General features: G+C 29.1%; 3 protein-coding genes across 6 annotated transcripts in view; 1 reads left to right on the forward strand and 2 right to left on the reverse strand.

Annotated features, from left to right (window-relative positions):
- The window catches only part of LOC101507837 (sulfite exporter TauE/SafE family protein 3-like), a 13,185-nt gene extending 4,459 nt beyond the window's left edge, over positions 1-8,726 (forward strand). Inside the window, exons 3-12 of one of the 2 annotated variants that reach the window (XM_073369820.1) lie at positions 5,951-6,151; positions 6,235-6,299; positions 6,396-6,423; positions 6,657-6,727; positions 6,834-6,920; positions 7,026-7,076; positions 7,327-7,548; positions 7,842-7,935; positions 8,182-8,303; positions 8,435-8,601. In XM_073369820.1, the coding sequence (XP_073225921.1) occupies positions 5,951-6,151; positions 6,235-6,299; positions 6,396-6,423; positions 6,657-6,727; positions 6,834-6,920; positions 7,026-7,076; positions 7,327-7,548; positions 7,842-7,935; positions 8,182-8,303; positions 8,435-8,449 (956 nt within the window). In that variant the 3' untranslated portion in view covers positions 8,450-8,601. Of the gene's footprint in view, positions 1-5,950; positions 6,152-6,234; positions 6,300-6,395; positions 6,424-6,656; positions 6,728-6,833; positions 6,921-7,025; positions 7,077-7,326; positions 7,549-7,841; positions 7,936-8,181; positions 8,323-8,434 lie in introns of both variants that reach the window. The other variant, XM_004504182.4, reaches the window with a different exon arrangement.
- Positions 8,727-11,062: 2,336 nt separating this feature from the next.
- On the reverse strand, positions 11,063-11,717 carry UBQ5 (ubiquitin 5). The gene has a single exon (NM_001365169.1). It carries the CDS (start codon positions 11,673-11,675, stop codon positions 11,208-11,210), a length of 468 nt encoding a protein of 155 aa, NP_001352098.1. The 5' UTR covers positions 11,676-11,717; the 3' UTR covers positions 11,063-11,207.
- Positions 11,718-15,238: 3,521 nt separating this feature from the next.
- Positions 15,239-21,958, reverse strand: part of LOC101508685 (pre-mRNA-processing factor 39-2) — a 9,867-nt gene continuing 3,147 nt past the window's right edge. The window contains exons 5-13 of one of the 3 annotated variants that reach the window (XM_012716870.3): positions 21,142-21,374; positions 20,759-20,832; positions 19,743-19,895; positions 19,522-19,638; positions 18,832-18,912; positions 17,962-18,111; positions 15,935-17,494; positions 15,793-15,843; positions 15,239-15,631 (exon numbers count right to left, since the gene is read on the reverse strand). In XM_012716870.3, the coding sequence (XP_012572324.1) occupies positions 15,566-15,631; positions 15,793-15,843; positions 15,935-17,494; positions 17,962-18,111; positions 18,832-18,912; positions 19,522-19,638; positions 19,743-19,895; positions 20,759-20,832; positions 21,142-21,374 (2,485 nt within the window). In that variant the 3' untranslated portion in view covers positions 15,239-15,565. Of the gene's footprint in view, positions 15,632-15,792; positions 15,844-15,934; positions 17,495-17,961; positions 18,112-18,831; positions 18,913-19,521; positions 19,639-19,742; positions 19,896-20,758; positions 20,903-21,001; positions 21,391-21,958 lie in introns of all 3 variants that reach the window. The other 2 variants (XM_004504185.3, XM_073370312.1) reach the window with 2 other exon arrangements.

Below are 21,958 nucleotides of genomic sequence, written 5' to 3' on the forward strand. Positions count from 1 at the left end.
TAAAAACATTGTTTTTTTATTAAAAAAATTATTATTTAATACATTCATAATAAAACTAAATTTATTTAATTTAGTTTTTAAAAATGAAACAAATTAAAAAATAAACTAAAACATAAAATTAAAATTTAAAACACAGACCTACAAATTCTAAAGAACAAAGAATTCCAATTTTAACACAACATCGATCACTTTAGTGATGTCAAGATGCTACCTTGACAAATCCATTATTTTTATCTCATTGTCCTCCTCCTCCGTCGTCACTCTATTACTTTCATCAACCTTACCTCCTTCTATGTGAAATTATCATTCTCTATTTCTCTCACGTTAAATTAGATAACATTTGAGAAAGTGTTAGTGGTGTGTAAGGTTCATTTCAAATTTTAAGATAGTATCTCGTGTCATATTACGTCCAGATGTCCGATGGTAAATATAAAAAAGTGTTAAAAGTCTCACATTAAAAGAATTCATTGAGTCATCTCTTATCGATTCTACATTGCGTGAGAGAGTGTGTTTAAATTTATTTTTTTCGAAAAAATCAAACCTTATTAAAAAAATTAATATTTTTTTTTTCAAAAATTAAGAAAAATATCAAAAATATTAATTTTCTTGGAGTTTTAAAAAATAATCAAAAAAAATTTATCGGAAAATTTTTTAGAATCTATTTTTCTCAAAAAAGAATTTTAAAATTCTTTTTCTGAAATTTGTTTTGATAATTTCATGAATAACTAGTTTGAAAACGCTTTAACTAAAAATATGTTTAAAATATCAAATTAATTTATATTTATAAATTAATTTTAAACCTATTCAGACTTAAATTGAAATTAATTCAAAAATTAATTAATTTTTATAAAAGTTCACGACTTTCCTCGATGTCAAAAGGATATAGAGCTTAATCAAACACTTCAATGTCAAAAGGATATTTCTTCCTCGATGATTCATTGGAGTTTCCCAGTCTTGCTTTTTTATTTTTATTTTATGTTTTAGTTTTAGTTTCCTTTTGTTTTATTTCTAATTTAAAAAAACTAAAATAAATAAATCTTGTTTCTATTATAACTTTATTAAATAATTAAATATGTAAGTTTAATATGACATGGATATCGTATCACCTATTAAAATGATTGGATAAAACATCAAAATTTTCAGAAATAAAATATTAAAATTACAGAAAAGTAAAATATGACTAAAATTACGAATTAAGTAAAACAAAAAAACTAAAGCTGCATTTAATATATATATATATATATTCACAACTTGATATACATGTATATTGATGCTTTTATTAATCACATTTTTATTGATTTTCTTATATATTTGGATTGGATATAAAGGTGTCAATGTTATATGTCTATTATTTATCGGTTTCAATTTATAGATTAAAAGGGTAAAAAAAAATTGTATGACTAAAAAAATTCTACTAAAGAAAGTTTTTAAAATTTTGTAGATTAATAAATGTCTCACTTTTTTAAATTTTGTATTCAATTTTATTTTAAATAATATTTTAAAAATGATTATTTTTGAAATAAATTTTTTTAAGATTTTGAAATTTTTTCAAAAAATAAAAATTTAAAAAAAAAATCAATACAAAATTTTCGATCATTTTGGAGAAATTTTATTGTGGTTTTTTTTTTAATAAAAAATCTTTTGTAAAAAATTTAAAAAGAAATTATGAGTTGACAAGATAATGGGGTCATGGCCCATTTATTTTGGTCCAATAAAATATTAAAATAATAAATAGAGGTCTAAGAAATTTGTCTTCATAGGGGTTTATAATTAAGAGCTTTAGAGGGGGTTTATTCAAAGGAACTTAGAGCATTTGGATTTATTGATGCATATAGTTGAGTACCACCCTATCTTTTTTTATTTTTTTATTGCTTAATTTACTAATCCAATTATTCATTTGAGTGGGGGTGAGATATTAATTGATTTTAGCTATAAATGTTAAAATATTAGAGAATATAAGTTCAAACATGGGTGGAAGTAAAAAAAATATTAATATAATAATTAATTACTAACTTTGAATATTAAAAAAATTACTCATTAATTTAATATATTGAAACAAAATACTAATACTAATTTTAAAAATGGCAAAATCTAAATTTAACACGCAAACTTAGATTCCATATCGAAATGGCGTGTTCTAATTTATTTTTTTTTAGAGCCGTGTTCTAATATTAAACCATACTATAAAACAATTTTAATGATAAATTATAAAAATTTAAATATTTAATTTGTTCTATAAATTTATGTTTTTCATGTTTGTCTTAATAAGTGTTTTTTCTTCAATTTTAAGCTTTAATTTAATTTTAAAATTATATCTACTACGTATCAAATAGATAAGTGGAGTGACAAAAGAATAAATTAAATAATTAAAAAATGAAATTAAATAATTAAATAATTAAATAATAAAAAAAATGAAATTAAATAATTAAATTAATTAAATTAAAAATTAAAAAAAAGTTAAATATATTATATTTTAATCCTCTATTCAAAATCAAAAATAAAATTGAAGATTAGAATTTTTAAACGTTGTTTAGTCTCTAACTTTTAAAATTCAATAAGTCTTGCACAGGTTGAGCTTATCCTGTTATCCATAAGAACTACCTCAATTTGCATGCACAGAATACTCCTAAGGAATTACGGGCCAATATATATGTTTAAAAATTCGAAATTATATTCACATATTTTTGAAAGTTTAGAAACGTTTTTGGTAGGAAGTTACCGTAATCACGATCTTAATTAATTGGCTTGGCTGGTTAGAAATTTATGAAGTGGATAAATTAAGAGTTAATACTATAATTACTTTTAATGTATTATATATATATATATAATATCAGTATTGATTCATTTTACTCTTTAAAATAAGTCGTTTTTTATAGGAAAATTTAATTCTCAAAATAGATGTACAAAATCTAACTACAAATTTAGGTCATTTGGACCCTAGGAAATTTAGAAATTCGATGTTGAACTCTATATTTTCTATATTTTGTTATGTAACTATACAAAATAATATTAATAAACATGTTTAAGGAATGTGAGTCCAACAAAAATGTCAGTTTATTTTACAATAGGTGATTTAACTTTTAGATTTCAATATGAGATACACGATGACATTTAGTTATTTACACTTCCAAAAATAAAAATTATTATAGTCTTGTCAAATTTATAACCTCTAACTAAAATATATATTCAAATGACATGCATTTTTAATTGCAATTTTAAAGATAAGGTGTGTATTTTACTATGTTATCTGAAGAAGAAGAAAAAAATATTACTAATATTAATAATAATAATAATAATAATAATAATAATAATAATATAATAATAATAATAGTATCAAATTTCGTTTATGCTTTAATTTATCGTAATTTTTTCTTTTATTTACTCATGAATTTCTCATGCTCTATCTATATTATTTTTTTTAAATGTTTGGTTTAATTAAGAAGTTAAAAATCTCAAGAAGAGGACTATTTTGTGGTATGAATACATATGAATTTAAAAAACAGCAAATCTGCGTAATAATTTCAAATTTTCATGCCTAATTCTAAAATAATATGTAATTGAAATTCATTTTTTATTTTGATATATATTTATTCTTATGATCTTATTTATTTTTAATTTGTAACTTGATTATAATTTTAATTAAACTCTATTGTTGAAGTTATTTAAAAGTATGGGTTGCAAATACAATTTTAATGTTTATTTGACTTATTTTTATATGATATTAGATGAAGAAGTTTTATTTTTTATTTATTTCATATTTTATTGATATCTAATTAATCTAACTATTATTATTTGATTGAAAATTGAGAATCTAAATAAATTCTATCATTACTATTATTTTGAAATTATGGCATTAATTATTTCATTTTGTAAAAGATTAAGGTCTATTAACATGTTTTGCAAGATGATTGTGGTGTTAGGAGCAATCAAATGTACAATTTTGATTACATAATAAGTTGTATTTGTGTTATAGTATAGATTTTTAATTTTTCATGCAAATATCTATTGCAAAATTTTTGAACTTAATTTTGGAATTATAATAATTTATTGGCTTAAATAATTATATATATATATATATATATATAGAGTATAATGTTGTTTCAAAAAAACATCAATTTGACCCAATAATATATTCATACTTGAAAAAAAAAATTATTCTTGCATTCGTTTAAACATACGTAAACATTTATCAGAGTTTATCATATTCTCACTCAATCTTTATTAAGATTGTACATTTAATTTTATAATTGATCTAATATTTGACCTCAATAGTTCATAACAATAATTATACCGTTGTTTGAAATAGTTATGATGAAAATAACTAAAATACACCACTTATAAAAGATAAATGACTAAAATAATTATTTTAAAAAAAAATAAAGAACTAAAATGAATATTATATAAAAATAATATATCAAAATTGTATTTAAGCTTAATTTATTTAATAATATTGACTATTAATTATAATTATAATACAATTACAACTAATATTCATGTTATTAAATATGGTATGAATTAAATAAATGTAAAAAAAAATGAAATTTCATCAAGTTTTGGATCAAAATTGTGTTTGAAAACCAAAACTAAGGAAAAATAAAATTGGGAGACTACTTTTGCGATTCAACTAAAATAAGAGACCAAAACTGCAATTAAAGATTTTAGTTTATACTCAAAATTTTCTTTTTAAAACTTTTTCAATGTCTTTTATTCTATCAACCGAAGTATCTATTGGAAATAGAGATGGCAATGGGTAGGGTTTAGGTAGGGTACTATAGTACCCGTCCCCATACCCACCATTTAAAAAAATACTCATACTCGTGCTCATACCCTCTTGGGTATCAACTTTAATACTCGTATTCTTACCTTCTGGATATTAAGTGTTCGTACCCATACTCGTTACCCACACTTTAACTAAAAAAATCGATAAATAAATGATATTATTGTGATTAAATTTAAAAATTATTCAAATATCTTAAATTCAATCATAAAATATTATAAACCAAAACATTTTCTAACTCAAAACATTTCAAATGAATACTCGTTACAATACATATTTAAATATCCATAATAATATTTTGTGAAGTTGCAAGTCATACGACAATATTATATGAGATAATTGATACAAAGTTGCATGTATAATTATAAAATCACGATTAATAAGATATAACTATTAGTTATAAAATCACAATTATTTACCTATTTATCATAATCAGATTATTAAAAAAAATTTGCAAACGTTTATGTTTCAATTATAAATATTGTAATGGTCCAATGATATTAATAGATGTTAAAACATAAAAGAAAACAATTAATTAAACTAAACACTAATATAATAAATAAATAAATAAATAACTAAATAAATAATATATTTATATAAGTGCGGGTGCGGACGTACCCGCACCCATACCCGCTTAATTTTGCGGGTAATTATCCGTCTTCATGCCCATACCCATTATGCGAGTTTTTACCCTATCCGTTGTGGGTTTTTTTTGCAGAGACCCACTGAATATGGGTCCAATTGCCATCTCTAATTGAAAATCAATTCACTAAGGTGTTTAGGTATAATAATTGATTCTTATAGGTTAATAGCATGGACTTGTCAACAAAAAAAGAAGTTGATAAGCTGTATAAGCTGATCCATGACAACCTGCCATTGAGAATCCCACCTTAAATTTCATAAATAAAATTCATATCAACCACTTTTATGCTTCTCGTCTATCTCTTTCTTTTTAGGCAATCTAAGATTTTTTTTTAATATGTAAGATTTTAACTAATTATACTCAAAGGGTAAAAAGTTCAAACCTAAGCTTTTAAAATTCATTTTAGAAGAAAAAACAATTCTATTTAAACACAAAAACATATTAAAATCAATTTTATATTTCTGAAATCATTTTGCCTCGTCCAAATTTTTTGAAACCTTATATGGATTGAATGTATATGTTTTGTGAAGTCATGATTACTGGTGGAGCTGGAGCAACTATTTTCTACAACTTGAAGCAAAGACACCCAACCCTTGAACTACCTGTGATTGACTATGATTTAGCACTTCTTTTCCAACCAATGTTGATGCTTGGAATCAGTCTTGGAGTTCTTTGCAATGTCATTTTTCCTAATTGGCTGATGACATTGTTGCTAATCTTATTTTTCTCAAGTAAGAAACAGTTCCTTTAAAATTTAAGTCTCAATTTCTTTTCTTTTATTACCATTAATGTAGTTTTGTATTGTGTGGAACAGTAATTTCAGTTAATGCTTTCTTAAAGGGTGCTGAGACATATAAAAAAGAAACCCTCGTTATAAAGGTTGCTTCATAACTCATTCTTTATATTTAACATCTTTTTTTATTTTGCATTTGATGCTTTTAAAAAAAAATTAATGCATCCCTGCTATAATTTCAGGAAGCTAGGGTAAATTCACAATTAAATGGTAATCTATCTGATATCATTTCTTTTATTTCGTGAAAAAATGAAATTCATCTCTAATTCATTGAACAGAATTGTAAATAAATTTTATTTATTTTTTGTCTCTAAATTTTTATCGCTAATTTAAAGAATATTTTACTAGTAATCCAACATTATCTTTATGTTATGTTAATTACTTGTCAATTAATAGAGATAATGCTAAGCATACATACATGTCATGCTAAATTTGTGCCACAGATATTAGGACAGGAGAAGCAGGAGAGTCAGTCAATGAAAGTCAAACCAATACCAATCTACCAAGGAAAAAGGTAGTAGGCAATAAATACTGAAATATGCTGCTTAATTATTTCATATTGTCCAACATATATATCTATGTATTGTTTCTAATGAGATATAAAAATGGCATGAATGCAGGTTTCTCTTATTGAGAATGTTTATTGGAAGGAACTTGGACTTCTTCTCTCTGTCTGGTTCATGATACTTGCATTAGAAATAGGAAAAGTTAGTACCTTTCTTATGAACTATATATTCAACTCATAATTAATTGAACTTTTTAATATTCTAGTACAAAGAATGATGATTATATATGATTTTGTTTTGAAACAGAATTACACAACAATTTGCTCGGTGGTATACTGGATATTGAATCTACTTCAGGTGTATTTAAGTTATAAACCATTACATAATAATTAAATAGCTAGAAACTAATGATTTATATAGCTTAATCTATATAGAATCGACATTTCAAATTTTTAGTGTTAGGCATCCGTTGAATGCATGTAGTTTAATTTAAGTATTTCTATTTTTTCAAATTATTATTAATGTTTCGTGTTAGTGTCGTATATGTGTCGAATGCATGTGGTTTAATTCAATTTCTAGTTTCTTTTTTCTTTCCATGTCTTTTCAGATACCAATAACTGTGGGAGTGAGTTCATATGAGGCTGTGCTATTATACAAAGGGAAAAGAGTTATAGCTTCCAAGGGAGATCAACAAACAAAATGGGGTGTGCTTCGGTTAGTTCTATATTGTATATGTGGCATTGTTGCTGGTGTAGTTGCTGGCTTGCTTGGTCTTGGTGGAGGATTTATCTTGGGGCCACTTTTTCTTGAATTAGGAGTCCCTGCTCAGGTACCTTAATTTTATCTCATTCTATATATAAAAATGTGTATGAGTGTGTTTATATATAAAACATATGAGACGAGTTTTATAATGAAAAAGTGAGATGAAAGAATTTTAGCAATTGATCGAGTCATAAATAGTTAAAATTAAAATAAAAAATCGTGTGACTATTTTAAGTGGTCATGTGTAACTATTTTAAGTGATCATGTAACACTTTTAATTATAACCATCTATATATAATCGTATTTTGATTGGAAAATTTTCCATGTATTTGTATTCTGATTGGAACATTTTTCATGAAGGTGGCGAGTGCTACATCCACTTTTGCAATGACATTTTCTGCGTCAATGTCTGTGGTGGAATATTACCTTCTCAAACGCTTTCCTGTGCCATATGGTAAGTGTAAGGATAAATGAAATTATAGAATTTTTTGTCTTAACCCTTTGAATCTCATAAAAAAAGTTATGATAACTCAGAATTGAATCGAGTTAAATAAAGTCTTTTCAAATATTGATTCAATCAGAGTTTGAATTTTGATACTCCTTAATGCATGTCATGTCAGGGTTGATAATTAACTCCACAGGGGGGGGTTTGTTTGTTACACTTTATGGATTTAATATTGAATGTATGATTTTGTTGCAGCTCTTTACTTTGTAGCTATAGCCTTAGTTGCTGCAATAGTTGGACAGGTTGTTATTAAAAAGCTTGTTGCCTTATCAGGGAGAGCATCAGTCATCATTTTTATCCTAGCCTTCACACTTCTTGTGAGTGGAATAGCACTAGGCAAGTGTCATTTGGAGAATTGCCTAACTTGCTTTAATTATAGTCCTCTTAACCTCTGATCTATATATATAGTCAATAGATTAAGATGACTTTATCCTTGAAATTATTACAGGTGCAACAGGCATAGCAAATCTGGTTGAAAGGCTTGAGAAGAAAGAGTACGTGGGGTTTGATAGCCTTTGTGTGGCCCCGATTCGGGGTTGAAGTTAAATATGTGTTTGGAAATTAGCATTTCTCCCGCAAGCGCGTTTGATTGTAAATTATCTTGGTTCCAATATTCCTAACATGTATTTCTTTTTTACAGTCCAAACATTTATTATATACTATTAAATAATACTAGTATCAAATAATCTGTAACAAGATCAGTTAAGGATCTATGAAGATAAGTTTAAATTATTCATCAACCTTCGTAAATTATTTGAAGAATACATAGTTTTGGTTTAGAATCATTAGCATATTCACCGACAAATTTTATTTGAGAATAAATTCTTTATATCTAACGTAATCTATCATAGGGTTTAGAATCTGGAGTGGGAAATAGTCGCTCTCTTTCTTAATATGAAGAATTACCACTTTGTAATGCTATTACGGCAGTTGATATTCAAGATACAATTTTGCTACCTACACTTCCATTTTTTCTACTCACACCTCTCAATTTTTTATAAAAACAAAATATTTAAAATACGTTAATTTTAGGTCTTTCTAAAAAACAAAAATAATTACTTAACAAAAATATCTCAAATTTTATATTCTAATATTCTTAAAACTAAGATCGATAAAATCTTATATAAATTTAACATTATCTCAACAAGTATTAAAATCAATGGACATTAAAAGAAATATCATACGATAATAATTATATTAATTTAATAAATAATCTAATATATAAATATAAAATCAAAAATACGAATCATAATATTTCAAATTACAAAAATAAAAAAAGAACTGAATCTTTTATAAAATCGCAAAAAGAATATAAATTAATTTATCAATAATAATTTCTCTTGATAATTGCTAGTTGATACAATTTTGAGAGATTTATTAATAAAAAAATGTGTTTGTAAAACTTAATGATATAAATTTTCTTAAAGATATTTTCAATTTAAGATTTCACATATCAGCAACGCTATTCAATTAAGTTTAAGATTTCACATATCAGCAACGCTATTCAATTAAGTTTAAGATTTCGTATGCAATACTTGAATATAGGGAAGGACATTCGTCAGTTAAATTCACATAACAAAAATTGAGTTTAAGTATGAGTTAATAATATTATTAATAGGAAATGAGACTTCAGGTATTATGTTTTTTAAAAAAAATTAAGGGGTGTGGGTAGTAAAAATGGGGTGTGGGTAGCAACATTGTTCAAGATATATAATATAGGTCGATAAAACAGATATCGGTGGAATTAGGAGTGGTACTAGGTACATCAAAAGTGTGCTATCGAAGACCTGTTTCATATTGGCAATCCATAATTAAATGTTGGTTTGTTGTGTATGGAAAGGTCGTATTCATGTCAAGTGAATACACAATTGTTACAAGATATAGATGGTTCGCGTAAATGGAATTGAGAGTTATAAATCAAAGAAAAAACAAAGCCAGAATTACTTTAACATAGATGTTTGCACGAACCAAGAGTGTGATTCAAAATGTAGATGTATAACTTTGAGTTTGAAAACAAAAACATTTGATCTTGGACAAGGTGCTTTTATTAGAAGAGATGGGAAATTAACCAAAGAACCTATCACGCTAACAACCACCCACTGTTTGTTCAAATTCTACTATGCAAAAGTGTTTTCGGAGTACTTAATAACACTGATCCAAACAGTATTAACCACACTTAAAATGTTGGCTGAAACGAAACTCTGTTGGCCGAATTCAACAGTAAACAAATTACCCTTGACCATAAGATACTTCGGTGTGCAGGGCAACAACATAAACTTCGGGTCAATCAAAGAACAATTCAATCAACTGAGAAGTGAACACCACCAAAATGTGCAAGAGCATATTTGATGCTCTCCAAATAATTTACGAGAAAATTAAGCATTATCAAAAAATAATAATCCAAGAAATTAGACTTAAACAAATCCAAGAATCTGTGCACAACTTTTAAAAACAATTAAAGATTGAAAGAGGACAAAACAAGCTTGGGATAACAACTAAATGGAAGTGATGAAATTGGGTCTAAAAACAAAATATTTTCACTCATTGTTATAGTGAAAAAGTTTGTGCGCAAATTTTTTTAACAATTAAAGATTGAATGAAGGCTAAACAAGCTTATGATAATATGCTATAAGCTATATGGAAGTTATGAAATCGGGTTTTTAATAAAAAAAAACTCCATTCATTGTTATAGTAAAATACTCTGTAAACAAGTGGTTTTTACAATTGAAGATTGAATGGGATCAAAATAATTATGAAAATAAGCTGAAATCCGATTATGAAAACAAAATATTTTAATTAATTATTATAAAACTCAGACAAATAAGTCCAAACTAGCTCTTTTGAAAAAAGAATAAACCAAATATTCAGTTTGTATCTCCAAATTTCCCATATATTATAATTAAAGCATGGCTTAAATACAAGTTTAATTAACCTGAGAAAGCTTAAGCGCGTCTCTATCAACGAAAAACAATAACGGATAAAATAATTTTGTTTAACCAAACACAGTATCAATTCAACAAACTAACTCATTCAGAGCAACCGCTAATAATTTAAACCTAACCAGCATCACAAAACACCACAACAATCATAATTCAAAACATATCAGAATCTGATATTTTATATTCAACTAACAAAATATTAAAAGTTTCAAAACGAATCCATTAAAACCAAAACATTAAAAAGTTCAGCCAAAACAAAACGCAAAACTAAAATATAGAAACTCAAGCTTCAGCCTTCTGGTAAACGTAGGTGAGTCCACACTTACCACAGTAATGACGATCGAAATGATTCGCCATGAAAGTTCCAGCACCACACTCAGCATTAGGACACTCCTTCCTCAACCTCTGCACCTTTCCAGAATCATCAACCTTGTAGAATTGAAGAACAGCGAGCTTCACCTTCTTATGCTTGTGCTTGATCTTCTTTGGCTTGGTGTAGGTCTTCTTCTTACGCTTCTTAGCGCCACCGCGGAGACGGAGGACAAGGTGGAGAGTTGATTCCTTCTGGATGTTGTAGTCGGCGAGAGTGCGGCCGTCTTCCAACTGCTTTCCGGCGAAGATGAGACGCTGTTGGTCTGGTGGAATTCCTTCCTTGTCTTGGATCTTTGCTTTGACATTGTCGATTGTGTCGGAAGACTCCACCTCGAGGGTGATCGTCTTACCCGTTAGGGTTTTCACGAAGATCTGCATCTTGGTGGAAAGTGTGTCAAGCTCTCTCGCAACGAATGGTTTGGGATTAGGGTTTCGGTTTCAGGGGATTATATTTTCAAGGCCAGTTAGGGTTTGGGGTATTGGGCTTTCTGGACTTCTGGGTCCTTGTTGGGCTTTTCTATCCACTTTAAAGTTCAAGCTCCTTTTTTGACCCAAAAAAAATGTTCAAAAGTCCTTTTTTTTTTTTAAACGGTTTCAAAGTTCATGCTCCTAGTAATTAATAATAACTAAATAAAATAAATAATTGTCCAAAAATATAATAAGTACTAAATGTTATATTTAGTTAATGTAAACATCAATTGACATAGAAAATAATATATTATTGTGTATTGGATTTATAATTATTAATTCTTATTTTATGAAATATTATTATGCTTTGTTTTTTAACTAATTGTTGTGTTTTGTTAATTTTTTACAATAACTTGTCTATATAATATTTCTCTAGTTATACTGTAAGTAAAAAATAATTTTTTTATAAAGATTATTTTAAATAACCTGGTTATAGAGTTTGAGTGGATGTATCGAATTAATATCTCCTCAAAAATACAATAGAAATAAAATAAATAATCTTACAAGTATTGCGCATGATTATTCAGAAATTAATTAGTGTTTAATTTTTATGCAGTATTGTAATATTTTTGAAATGTCTATTTTAATGTGTAATTGTTAAATGTTAGTTTTCAATAATGTTTTTATTTTATTTTGTAATGTCTTTTAAACTTTATAAATAGAACACAATTCTGGTTGTTCTGCCAGCAATACACTCAAAACTTCAATTCACTTTCACTTTTCAATTTTAATATCTTTTTGTTTTCTCTACTTTCACGCGCACTTTTATTGTCATCTAAATAATTTTATTATGAAACGAAGATAATCATATCTAGTGGTATTTATGGTGTCAAAATTGCACCAGACTAAACCTGATTAATAATTTAATTCAATTTTTATAAATCACTTTTGAATCAAGTTTTTAATTGATTTAAAATTGGTTTATAAATATAAATTAATTTAATATTTTAAACAAGTTTTAAGATATAATTGGTTTCGAACAAATTTTTGAAGAAAATAATTTTGAAATTTTTTTAACAAAATTTTCAATTTTTTTGAACAAAAAAGTTTTTTATTTTTTTTTAAGAAAAACTTATTCGAAAAAAATAGATATAGAAAAAATTTTGAGATAAAAAGTTTTGATTATTTTCTAAAAATAAATTTCAAAATTCTTTTGACAAAATTATTTCAATTTTTTTCTCGAGAAAAAAGTTTCGATTTTTTTTCAAAAAAAAAATTCAAAAACTTTTCAGAAAAAAATGTTTTCAATTTTTTCTCGCAGATTTTTCAAGAAAAAAATTGATTTAAATTTATTTATTTAGAAAAATAAATTTCAAAAAAAACTGTCTAAGAAAAATAATCTTAATTTAAGTTTTAAAAAAATTTGTTAAACTGGTTATTTAATTAATTTAGTTAACTAATTTGTTTTAAATATATGATTTAATTCATGAACTATTTAGTTGGTTTGGTTTTTTTTTAGTGCAATGCAATGCAATTTATCAATATAGTTCAATTAACTATATATTTTGTACATCTTTAATCATATGTCAACGCTACAATACAATCAAAATATCTGTCAACGCTACAATACAATCAAAATATCGTGAATATTACGGTGTGATTATACTATTTTATACAATACTTCAGTTACATTTTTTGTTATTTATATTGTATATATCTTTTTTAGGATTCATCTCAAATCATTGAAAGATATTGTGGTACCGAGCTTATGTGTCGGGAGTAGGGCAGTTATTGATCCAATTATGGTATCATGTAGAAATGATTTCTTTTTGTGTGTTAGGAGTATGCCACGAGAAGATCAAAGAAAGGGAAACTTTGTAAATTTAAAATGTCTAAGAGAGATATTTTTTAAAGTTGATTGCTGAATTGTCAGAAGAAGAAAAAATTATAGAGCAAACATTATAAGATTGATCTATGGCATATTAATATCAGACAAATCCAATGGGTTATATTTCTATTGAGGGATTTGCGAGAGATCAAACAATACAATTGGATTTCAACGTATTCGACGACACTTCATAAAGAATTGTGTTATGCATTAGACCTATGTGTTATGTTAATTGGTGGATGTACACATTATCGATAGATATATGACATATTAATGTCAGAGAAATCCAACAATAAAATACACACCATTATAATATCAAGGGATATGAGACAAAAATTGATCACATGGAGTTTAACAAAAATTGTCAGACAAACCAAACAATAGAATACACCTCATTATGATAATTATTCATCATATGCATATTTTTCACTGTTTTATTTTTATCTATGTGTGATTATTAATTAATTTGAGGAGTTCATTGATATATCTTATTGATTCTAGTTCTTTGAGTTAATAAAATGTTTATCTTCTTATTTCCTTGTTTAAGTAAAGATTTTTCATAGTTTTGTGTTATTTCTTTGTTTTAGTGCAATGCTGAATTTTGGTAAAAAATCAACATGACTTATGTAGAGTATTTATAGCTACAACTTTCATAAAGACACCGGAACCATATTCGGACTTAAAAGAGAAGAAAAATGCAATAAATACTAGACATAAGATGTTGTGCACTTGAAGCGTGAAACTTGCGCCTGGGGTGCATTTTTGTACCACTAGATCTGCCAGATTGCGCTTGAAGCGCACCTGGGCGCGTGACGCGCATCAGAAAACATTAAAAAGCCTTTTTTTTTTTTTTTTTATCACTTTGGGAGGTATCTTTTGACTATTGGAAAGTTTAGAGACTTGTGTCCTGGCAGAGAAACTCAGAGACAATTGTTTCTAACACCATTTGAGGAGTTTTATGAAATATCATTCATGAATATTTTTTATAATTCTTCTTTAATCTTTAATCTCTATCTTTTGTATCTCTGTCATGAGTAACTAAACCCTATCTGTTAGGGATAGGTGAAACAAGATGAAACCCTTATTTTTTCTGATTTGATTTTTAGTTATATGAATGAGTTTATTAAATTATTTTTCTCATATCTGTGTTTAATACTTCTTATTGCTTGATCAATTTTAAAATGTTCTACGATTCATATTTTGAAACGGGAGTGGACTTTACGAATGTTTGAGATGAGAAATTTATGATATTGTAGTGTAAGAATAGATGCAAATCATAAAACCAATTAAATTAGTTGCAAATGCAGTAATTTAATAAGAGAATTTTGTAGTGTAAGACTTATTATAATCTTAAATACACTAAAGAATGAGAAATTACTTTGGAATTAAATGTTTTGTCACTAAGACATTAGGACAAAAATAATAAAAAGAATTCGGTAATAATTTAATAAAGAAATTTAGTAACTAAGATCAAATTAGAAACCAAACTTGGACTCGAAGTGAAACTCATCATACCATTTTTCTTATTATAAAAGTTTAATTATATTACTCTTGTTAATTTTAAATAGTATTTCAATCAATTCAAAAACTGTGTTCAATTTTAACAATTAAACATAATTCAAAATAATAAAACACAATTCGCGAGTTCGACACTCAAAACTATCATTTTAATTATTACTTACAACGATTCAGTACATTTCCTAAAACGCTATTAGACTACACTTGAACGTTCTAAAAGACCCTTTTTTCCCGTGAATTCAGCCCTATGCTAGGCAAAAGTCACACACTTGTCTTAGGCATTGGCATATGAAGTTGGGTCGTGAGAATTCGGCACCTCATTAGGATCACCAAACAATTCTGACACACTCTTACACTATTAATGCAAATTACTGTGAACATTTTTCCTTTGGAAACTTCTAAAAATTTACATTTGTATTGAAGTAAATTCTAAATTTTACAACTAAAACCCTATCTAGTCTACAGGAGAAGAAATCAACACAGGTTCCCCTGATTGTTGTGATGGTACTGCTTCCTGACCCTACATGATTAAAATACAAAAATCAGTTACGCTTCGAAGGACACGGGAATAAGACATATATTTGGCCAATTAAGACCCAGAAAAAATTAACTAACAAAAAAGCAACCAGGTCTCCAGCTACAAAACCAAAAAAATATCAGTAAGAATTTAATTTAACTGACCAGTGATGTCACAATTGTTTGCCCTTGGTCTTCTACGGGATTGCTGCCGCTCTGCCATTGCAAAGAAATAATTAGAACTTCAGAAGGAATGAGTTTAATGAAAAATCAGCCACAATCTCACTTTAACAAAATTGTTCAATACCTGTGTCTGTAGCTGCTGAAGGTAAACAGGATGCTCTTGCTGCTGCTGCAGAACCTGTAGTTGTAACTGCAATTGTTGCAGCTGTTGTGGTTGAAGAGGTCCTGGCTGACTATGTTGTTGAAGTTGTTGTGACGATTCCTGTTGGAATGTTTGTTGTCGCAATTGAATATAATGCTGTTGTAGTTGCAACTGCTGCTGCTGCTGGTAGTAATATTGTTGCCACATTTGATTATAGTCTTGGCCGTTCTGCATATATCCATATTGTTCATTCCCTGGCATTGCATGTGGTAATACGCTTGATGTGGTACTAGCTGGTAATTGGGACTGAGGTAAAGAGTTTTGTATAGGCCAACTTTGAGTTGCCACAAAATCAGCAGTAGTAGCAGTGGCTTGAAATTGATCTTGTCTTTGATGGAATTGCTGAACTTGCAACGCAGATTGCGAACACCCAGGTGTTACAAGTAATTGTGCCTCCCCTTCAGTTGGATGGATTTGGCGTGGAGATAAACGATGGTGCTGGTGCTCTTTTCTATGTGTATACCCATGATTACCATATTTAGGACCTCCACGATTACCATATTTGGGGTCTCCACGAAATTTACCAGCATTTTTCCTTGGATGCCAATTTCCACCATTATTTCTAGAAAACCGGGGTGGTAAAAGTGGTTTTTTCGATCTATGGTCTTGATGAGATGATGAAAATGGCCTGTTTCTCTCAAAGTGATTTTGGGCATAATCAGAATCTTGAGGGCTTGAAGAATTGTAGCGATTTGCAGAATAACCACCCACTACTAATCTACTATTTAACTTGTTGGTTTCTGGAATTGTGTCGCACTCCACCTGAGATGCCACTGGTCCTGAATCAGGGCAATTGCTTTCCTGGGTGTTCAGTGACGCACTTGTCGCAGAAAGTGGCTTCAATTCTTTAGTCTCAACCTCACACTTTCCATGAGAAAAAACAGAATTTTTGTTTGAGGATGCTTGCACTGCTTGTGAGGGTTGATTTCCACCAGCTGTTTGATGTAATAAATTTTCTGATGAAATGTCAGGTTCAGAACAATCTTTTTTTAAATTCCTAACTTCGGTAGATTCCTCTTCCACTCCAACTAAATCTGCAGATGTCAAATTCCTTTCAGGATCATTGTCTCTTGGCTCCTCTGAAACTAAGAGAGGTAATTCTCTTGCATTATCTTCTGCTTTGTCATCTGACTCCACGATTTGAAGGCAGACCATATCTGTATCATTAGACCGAATTATATGATTTTCCGTTAACACCAATCCATCATTGGCAGCATCACACGGAGGATCACAACATTTCTCCGATGACACTTCGTTGTTTTGTTGAGGTAAATGCGCATGCAAGTTAGAACTAGAATCTCTAGGTGCTTGATTAGGCATGGCAACAGAAATCTCTTCTCTCTTGTCCTTGATCAAGTTCAGTGGTCTTCTACTTTTAGTTGATTGCTGACATAAACCTATCCGCGCAGAGCCTGGAAATAATCTTATGTGTCGATTCAATGCCTTCCTCACATCATGTATAGTTCCACAATAGTCAACAAACTGGTATGACATACAAGTGTTAGTATCAAAATTCAGCGTGCCTGAGCCTAGGCCATGTGGCAAAGGTTTACTACAGAGATGTCAGTATAAAAAGGGTCAATTCTTAGAATTAGAAACCAAACAAACTATCAAGAGTTCAAAATACTTTGCTTACATGTTTTTTTTAAGAGAAAATGACTACAAATTAATAAGCCTTTTCTTTTCTAAGACTAAAAAATATTAAGAGAGAATAAAGAAAGAGTGAGAGCCATCTGTTTTTTGTTTTTATTTTTCTAAAGACAGAAGCTCTATAGCATAAATAAACAGTAATGATCTGCACATGCACAATGTTATAAAATTTGCTAATACAAATTGGTTGAATCATAAGACAAATAACTGACAGTAAACAGATCAACCGCCTTAAACTACTTCATTCCTAAATCATAATAATGGACTCTGGTATAATTAAGTTCGTACAAAAGTATAACCTCTAGGTATAAGTTCGATATATCCTCTGCATCTTGTGCACTCAAACCTTGAGATCCGTCTGACCTTGGAGATAATGCATCTGTAATAAGTGAATCTATTGCATCCATGTGTTCTTTTCCTCCATGCATCATAGAGAACTTTATCAATTCCTGTAAAAGTACATCAAAACAAATGAATAAATTTTATTTTAATTTAAATTCAAATATAAGGACTTTATCTTCCCAAAAAAAAAAAAAAAACTGATGCTTGTTCTGATAAAATTGTTCCTAGGCATGTTCCCGACAGCTCAAGATTTATAGAACCATTCTTAGGTGACATTTGATTTTTCCAATTAAGCACCGGTTAATGGTGAGTCTATGCTACACCAGATCAGAAGTGGTTTTCGTTGATGGGCGTAGGTGTATTGGTTTTTGACAATGCTGCAATCTGGATAGAATATGAACTGTCCTTTTCTAGTTCCTAACTATAGTTTAGCTGGAAATTCAAACACATCCAAACCTTTAAACCCAAAATTTCGTCTTCAACGCTTGTTCACCTGCGAGGAGTGTTTTGGGCGCGGGGGAGTAAAGAAAAAAAGCTCCATTTGATTTGTTCTGTCAGTATGAATTGGCCTATCTGAGTGTAACTAAAACCATTTAAAAAGGTTATCTTATCTGGTGTGATTAGGTATTATGTCGTCATTTGATCAACTTAATCAACTCCACCTAGTGGAAAAAAGTATTGATTTGATGTCTGATGCTTTCGTAGGCCTTCTATCAATCAGTTGATGACCAAGAGTGTATTTGCATGCATACTTACTGAATTCCAGCTTAGATATATCTCTTTTTCCAAAACATAGAGTAATAATATGTGGGAAAAAACAGACATACCTCCAGAAGCAATTTGTTTTGAGGCAAAGTTCTGATACCATCGATTAAGACAGCTCTAGCAGCATCCACATTGTCTGTACTCTTAAAAACCAATAAAGGAACAAATGAAACGCATTAGTTAACTACACCTGAAATCAGCATAACTTACAGGCACCCAGACCACTTTGCTATTTTTTTCTTCTTGTTTTTTATTTTAAAGAACTTTTCTTCATATAATTCTGATAAGCTTGTTTGAACCGGTTGAAAGAACTAGTGTAACAGGCAGCTATAACCTAAAGGCACCCAGACCAATCCTCTAACTCCAACTAAAGTTATTCTCTTTGAATTCCCATCGGGAAATATGTTGCCGGTACTATGAGAAAAACAAAAAGAATAAGTGAGGAAAAAACTTCCCAAACAATCCCATGAATTATGCTAGTTAAAAGAAAAACAAAACAAGGATACAACGATAATGATGCTACTAAACTGACATGGTGCAGTAACTAAATCTCTACTTTCCAAGAAAATTAAGGATCTCTAATAAGTTGTACAAGCATACTCATAATATATCTATATACTTCAAAATGAAAACAGGTTCTGTTCACAAAAACATGATAGGCTGGGTTTTATCATAATAATTAAAATCACATCATTGAGGAAAATAATTATGACCTAATGTTTGATACAAACGAGCATAGACTGACTACCTACCATATATTTTAGACGAGAAAAATGAATGTATAAAATGGGGAGGGCATGTAGCTTTTCCTCTGCAGCAGCCAATTCAAGTGCTTCTTTGTATATACTGAAAGCTGACTCCATGTTTCCCTGCATAAAAGATATAAAGCAGTACATGCAGTAACTTCATTACTGCACCTGGCCATTGCAGAGTTAATTTTTCTTCAATATGGTAGTACAGGCTAATTCCATACCAAACGTTTTTCCATATTTGCTGTTGATATAACATTCTCCACAAAGTCTGAATCTGTCTCTTTACAGCGACGAACGTAAGCAGCACGAGCAGCTAAAACATCTCCTATTTGTTCCTTAAATCTAGCATTAAACAAATGGATTGCTGGCACACTCTGTAACAAACATATAGTGGAACAACAAGTCAATTATAAAGCTATGAAGTCAAAGCCTAGAGAAGAAAGGAATTAAAAACGTTTCAGCAGGGCATAACCTTATCGTGTAGTTCAGAAAAATACTGGGATAGATGAGCATTAATTAACTAATGATGAGAAACCACTCAATTTGACATAAAGAATAGTGCACATGTCTTGACTTGGATTTTAATTTATACTACCTCCAGTCCCAATTATAAGAAAAAATTTGGAGATTTTTCTGGTCCCATTTATAAGAAAAAGTTGTGCCTTTTAAAATTCATTTATTGTTTAAATGACTTTTTTATCCTCATTTAATATTTGTCTTTTAAATATTAGTGGGTGTATTTAATGTCTCACTTTCCTAAGAGGGGTATATTTGTAAAAATATTCAAAAAGTGATAGTAATAAATTAGTTCATTGGTATTGATGTTTTTTTGGTTTTTCTTCTTATAATTGGGACCAGAGAGAGTAATTAGCAACCTTCCCATTAAAAACCGCTCAGTAGAATCTCAAAAAACAAAGTTATATATGATTTCAATTTATTTTATATAAAACTATGGCATTTGTTTAACTCTTTTGGAGCATAGGAGGATTGGGAAAAAAAGACCCCAGCGATATAGCAGTTCATCACTTCCATTTTTCACTGAACTGTTTGGTTCCAGTAGGTAATTACCATGAGCCTAATTGACTGAGTTCAAATATAAGAAAACTGCAGTTTCTGTTTAATGAACAGTTTTTGGCGTACCAAAAAGTAAACTCACACGTGGAAAATGAACATATGTGAAATTTGACCTTTAACATGAAATTCAATCAACATAAGAGGTAACTGGGAAGATAGATACCTTCAAATAAATTTCGGTTGCTCGGTCTAGAGAATAATTTGCTATTTCTCTTCCTCCTTTGGCTTCCATGAAGTCTGCATAACGCATCCAGTAATCAGGATAATTGGCGCACACAATCAGGCATCTCTCATAAAGTTTCACGGCCTATGCTCAATGGGAGAAATGGAAGAATTAGCTGACAGTTTTCACTAAAAAATAATAAGTAACTGGAAAACTTCATTGGAATACTGTGCTGAGATGTACCCAGTCAAAATCTCCTTGAAGTTCAATAAAATCCAGATAATCATGCCAATTCTGCAATTGATTCGCATCAAGTGGCCGGACATCAAAGTAATATCTCTGAATATTTGCCTCAAAAGAACTAATCTTCGAATACAACTCACAAGCATTATGATATAACTGTTCACCAATTATCCTGTACTTTTTTAGGGCTATTGAACTGGTCAATTCAACGGAAGAATCCATCATATCTTTGATAATACAGTAAATCTTGTCATCGCTGCAACACATAGTCATGAGAATGTCACCATCAAAACATGGTTCAGATTCTGACTCCTTTGGAGAATTGTCCAGACTTGTCGTGCCCTCTTCCAAAAAGGTTAGCAACTTTTTGAAACTGAAGAAATAGAGAACTAATATATAGTAAGTGTATCATTCAAATGTATATTTATTTGTAAAAAGCCACAACAAGTACACCCCATTTGGCCATACACATGTTAAATAAGCCCTCTTTGTACCGTTCGATAAGCAGAATGATCATTCATATCCACAAATCATGTAGGAATTCAGTAGCACATTAAATGAATGGAATGTTAGGAACCCAGAGAAATTGAAATGGAAAAGTGACAGAAAGGATCGAAAGAAAATCACAACTTAATTGAATGAACATTTGAGCATAGGAGAGAACTCTCCTCCAAGAATTTCCCCTTCTCAAAAGATTTTTCGTTTGCAAATAAAACTATCTAATTCACAAATTGACCTCCTAACCCTACCTCCCCTATTTGTTTATCTAATCAATCCCCTCTTACTAACTTCCCTAATTAACCCTAGTATAAAGGAGCATATCTAAAAGCACTACCCTATAAGGCCTTCAAACATGTCTATAACAATAACAAATAATTATTCAAGTTTGCCTAAAAACTCCCTTATACAAACTGGACGAGTACAATTGGAAGCTATCTCCATGATATTACCCTCCCC

Source organism: Cicer arietinum, chromosome 6 (assembly GCF_000331145.2).
Source record: "Cicer arietinum cultivar CDC Frontier isolate Library 1 chromosome 6, Cicar.CDCFrontier_v2.0, whole genome shotgun sequence".
NCBI lineage: Eukaryota > Viridiplantae > Streptophyta > Magnoliopsida > Fabales > Fabaceae > Cicer > Cicer arietinum.

Coding starts and splice junctions, on each gene's coding strand:
- UBQ5 (NM_001365169.1), bottom strand. CDS start 11,675: ATGCAGATCTTCGTGAAAACCCTAACGGGTAAGACGATCACCCTCGAG.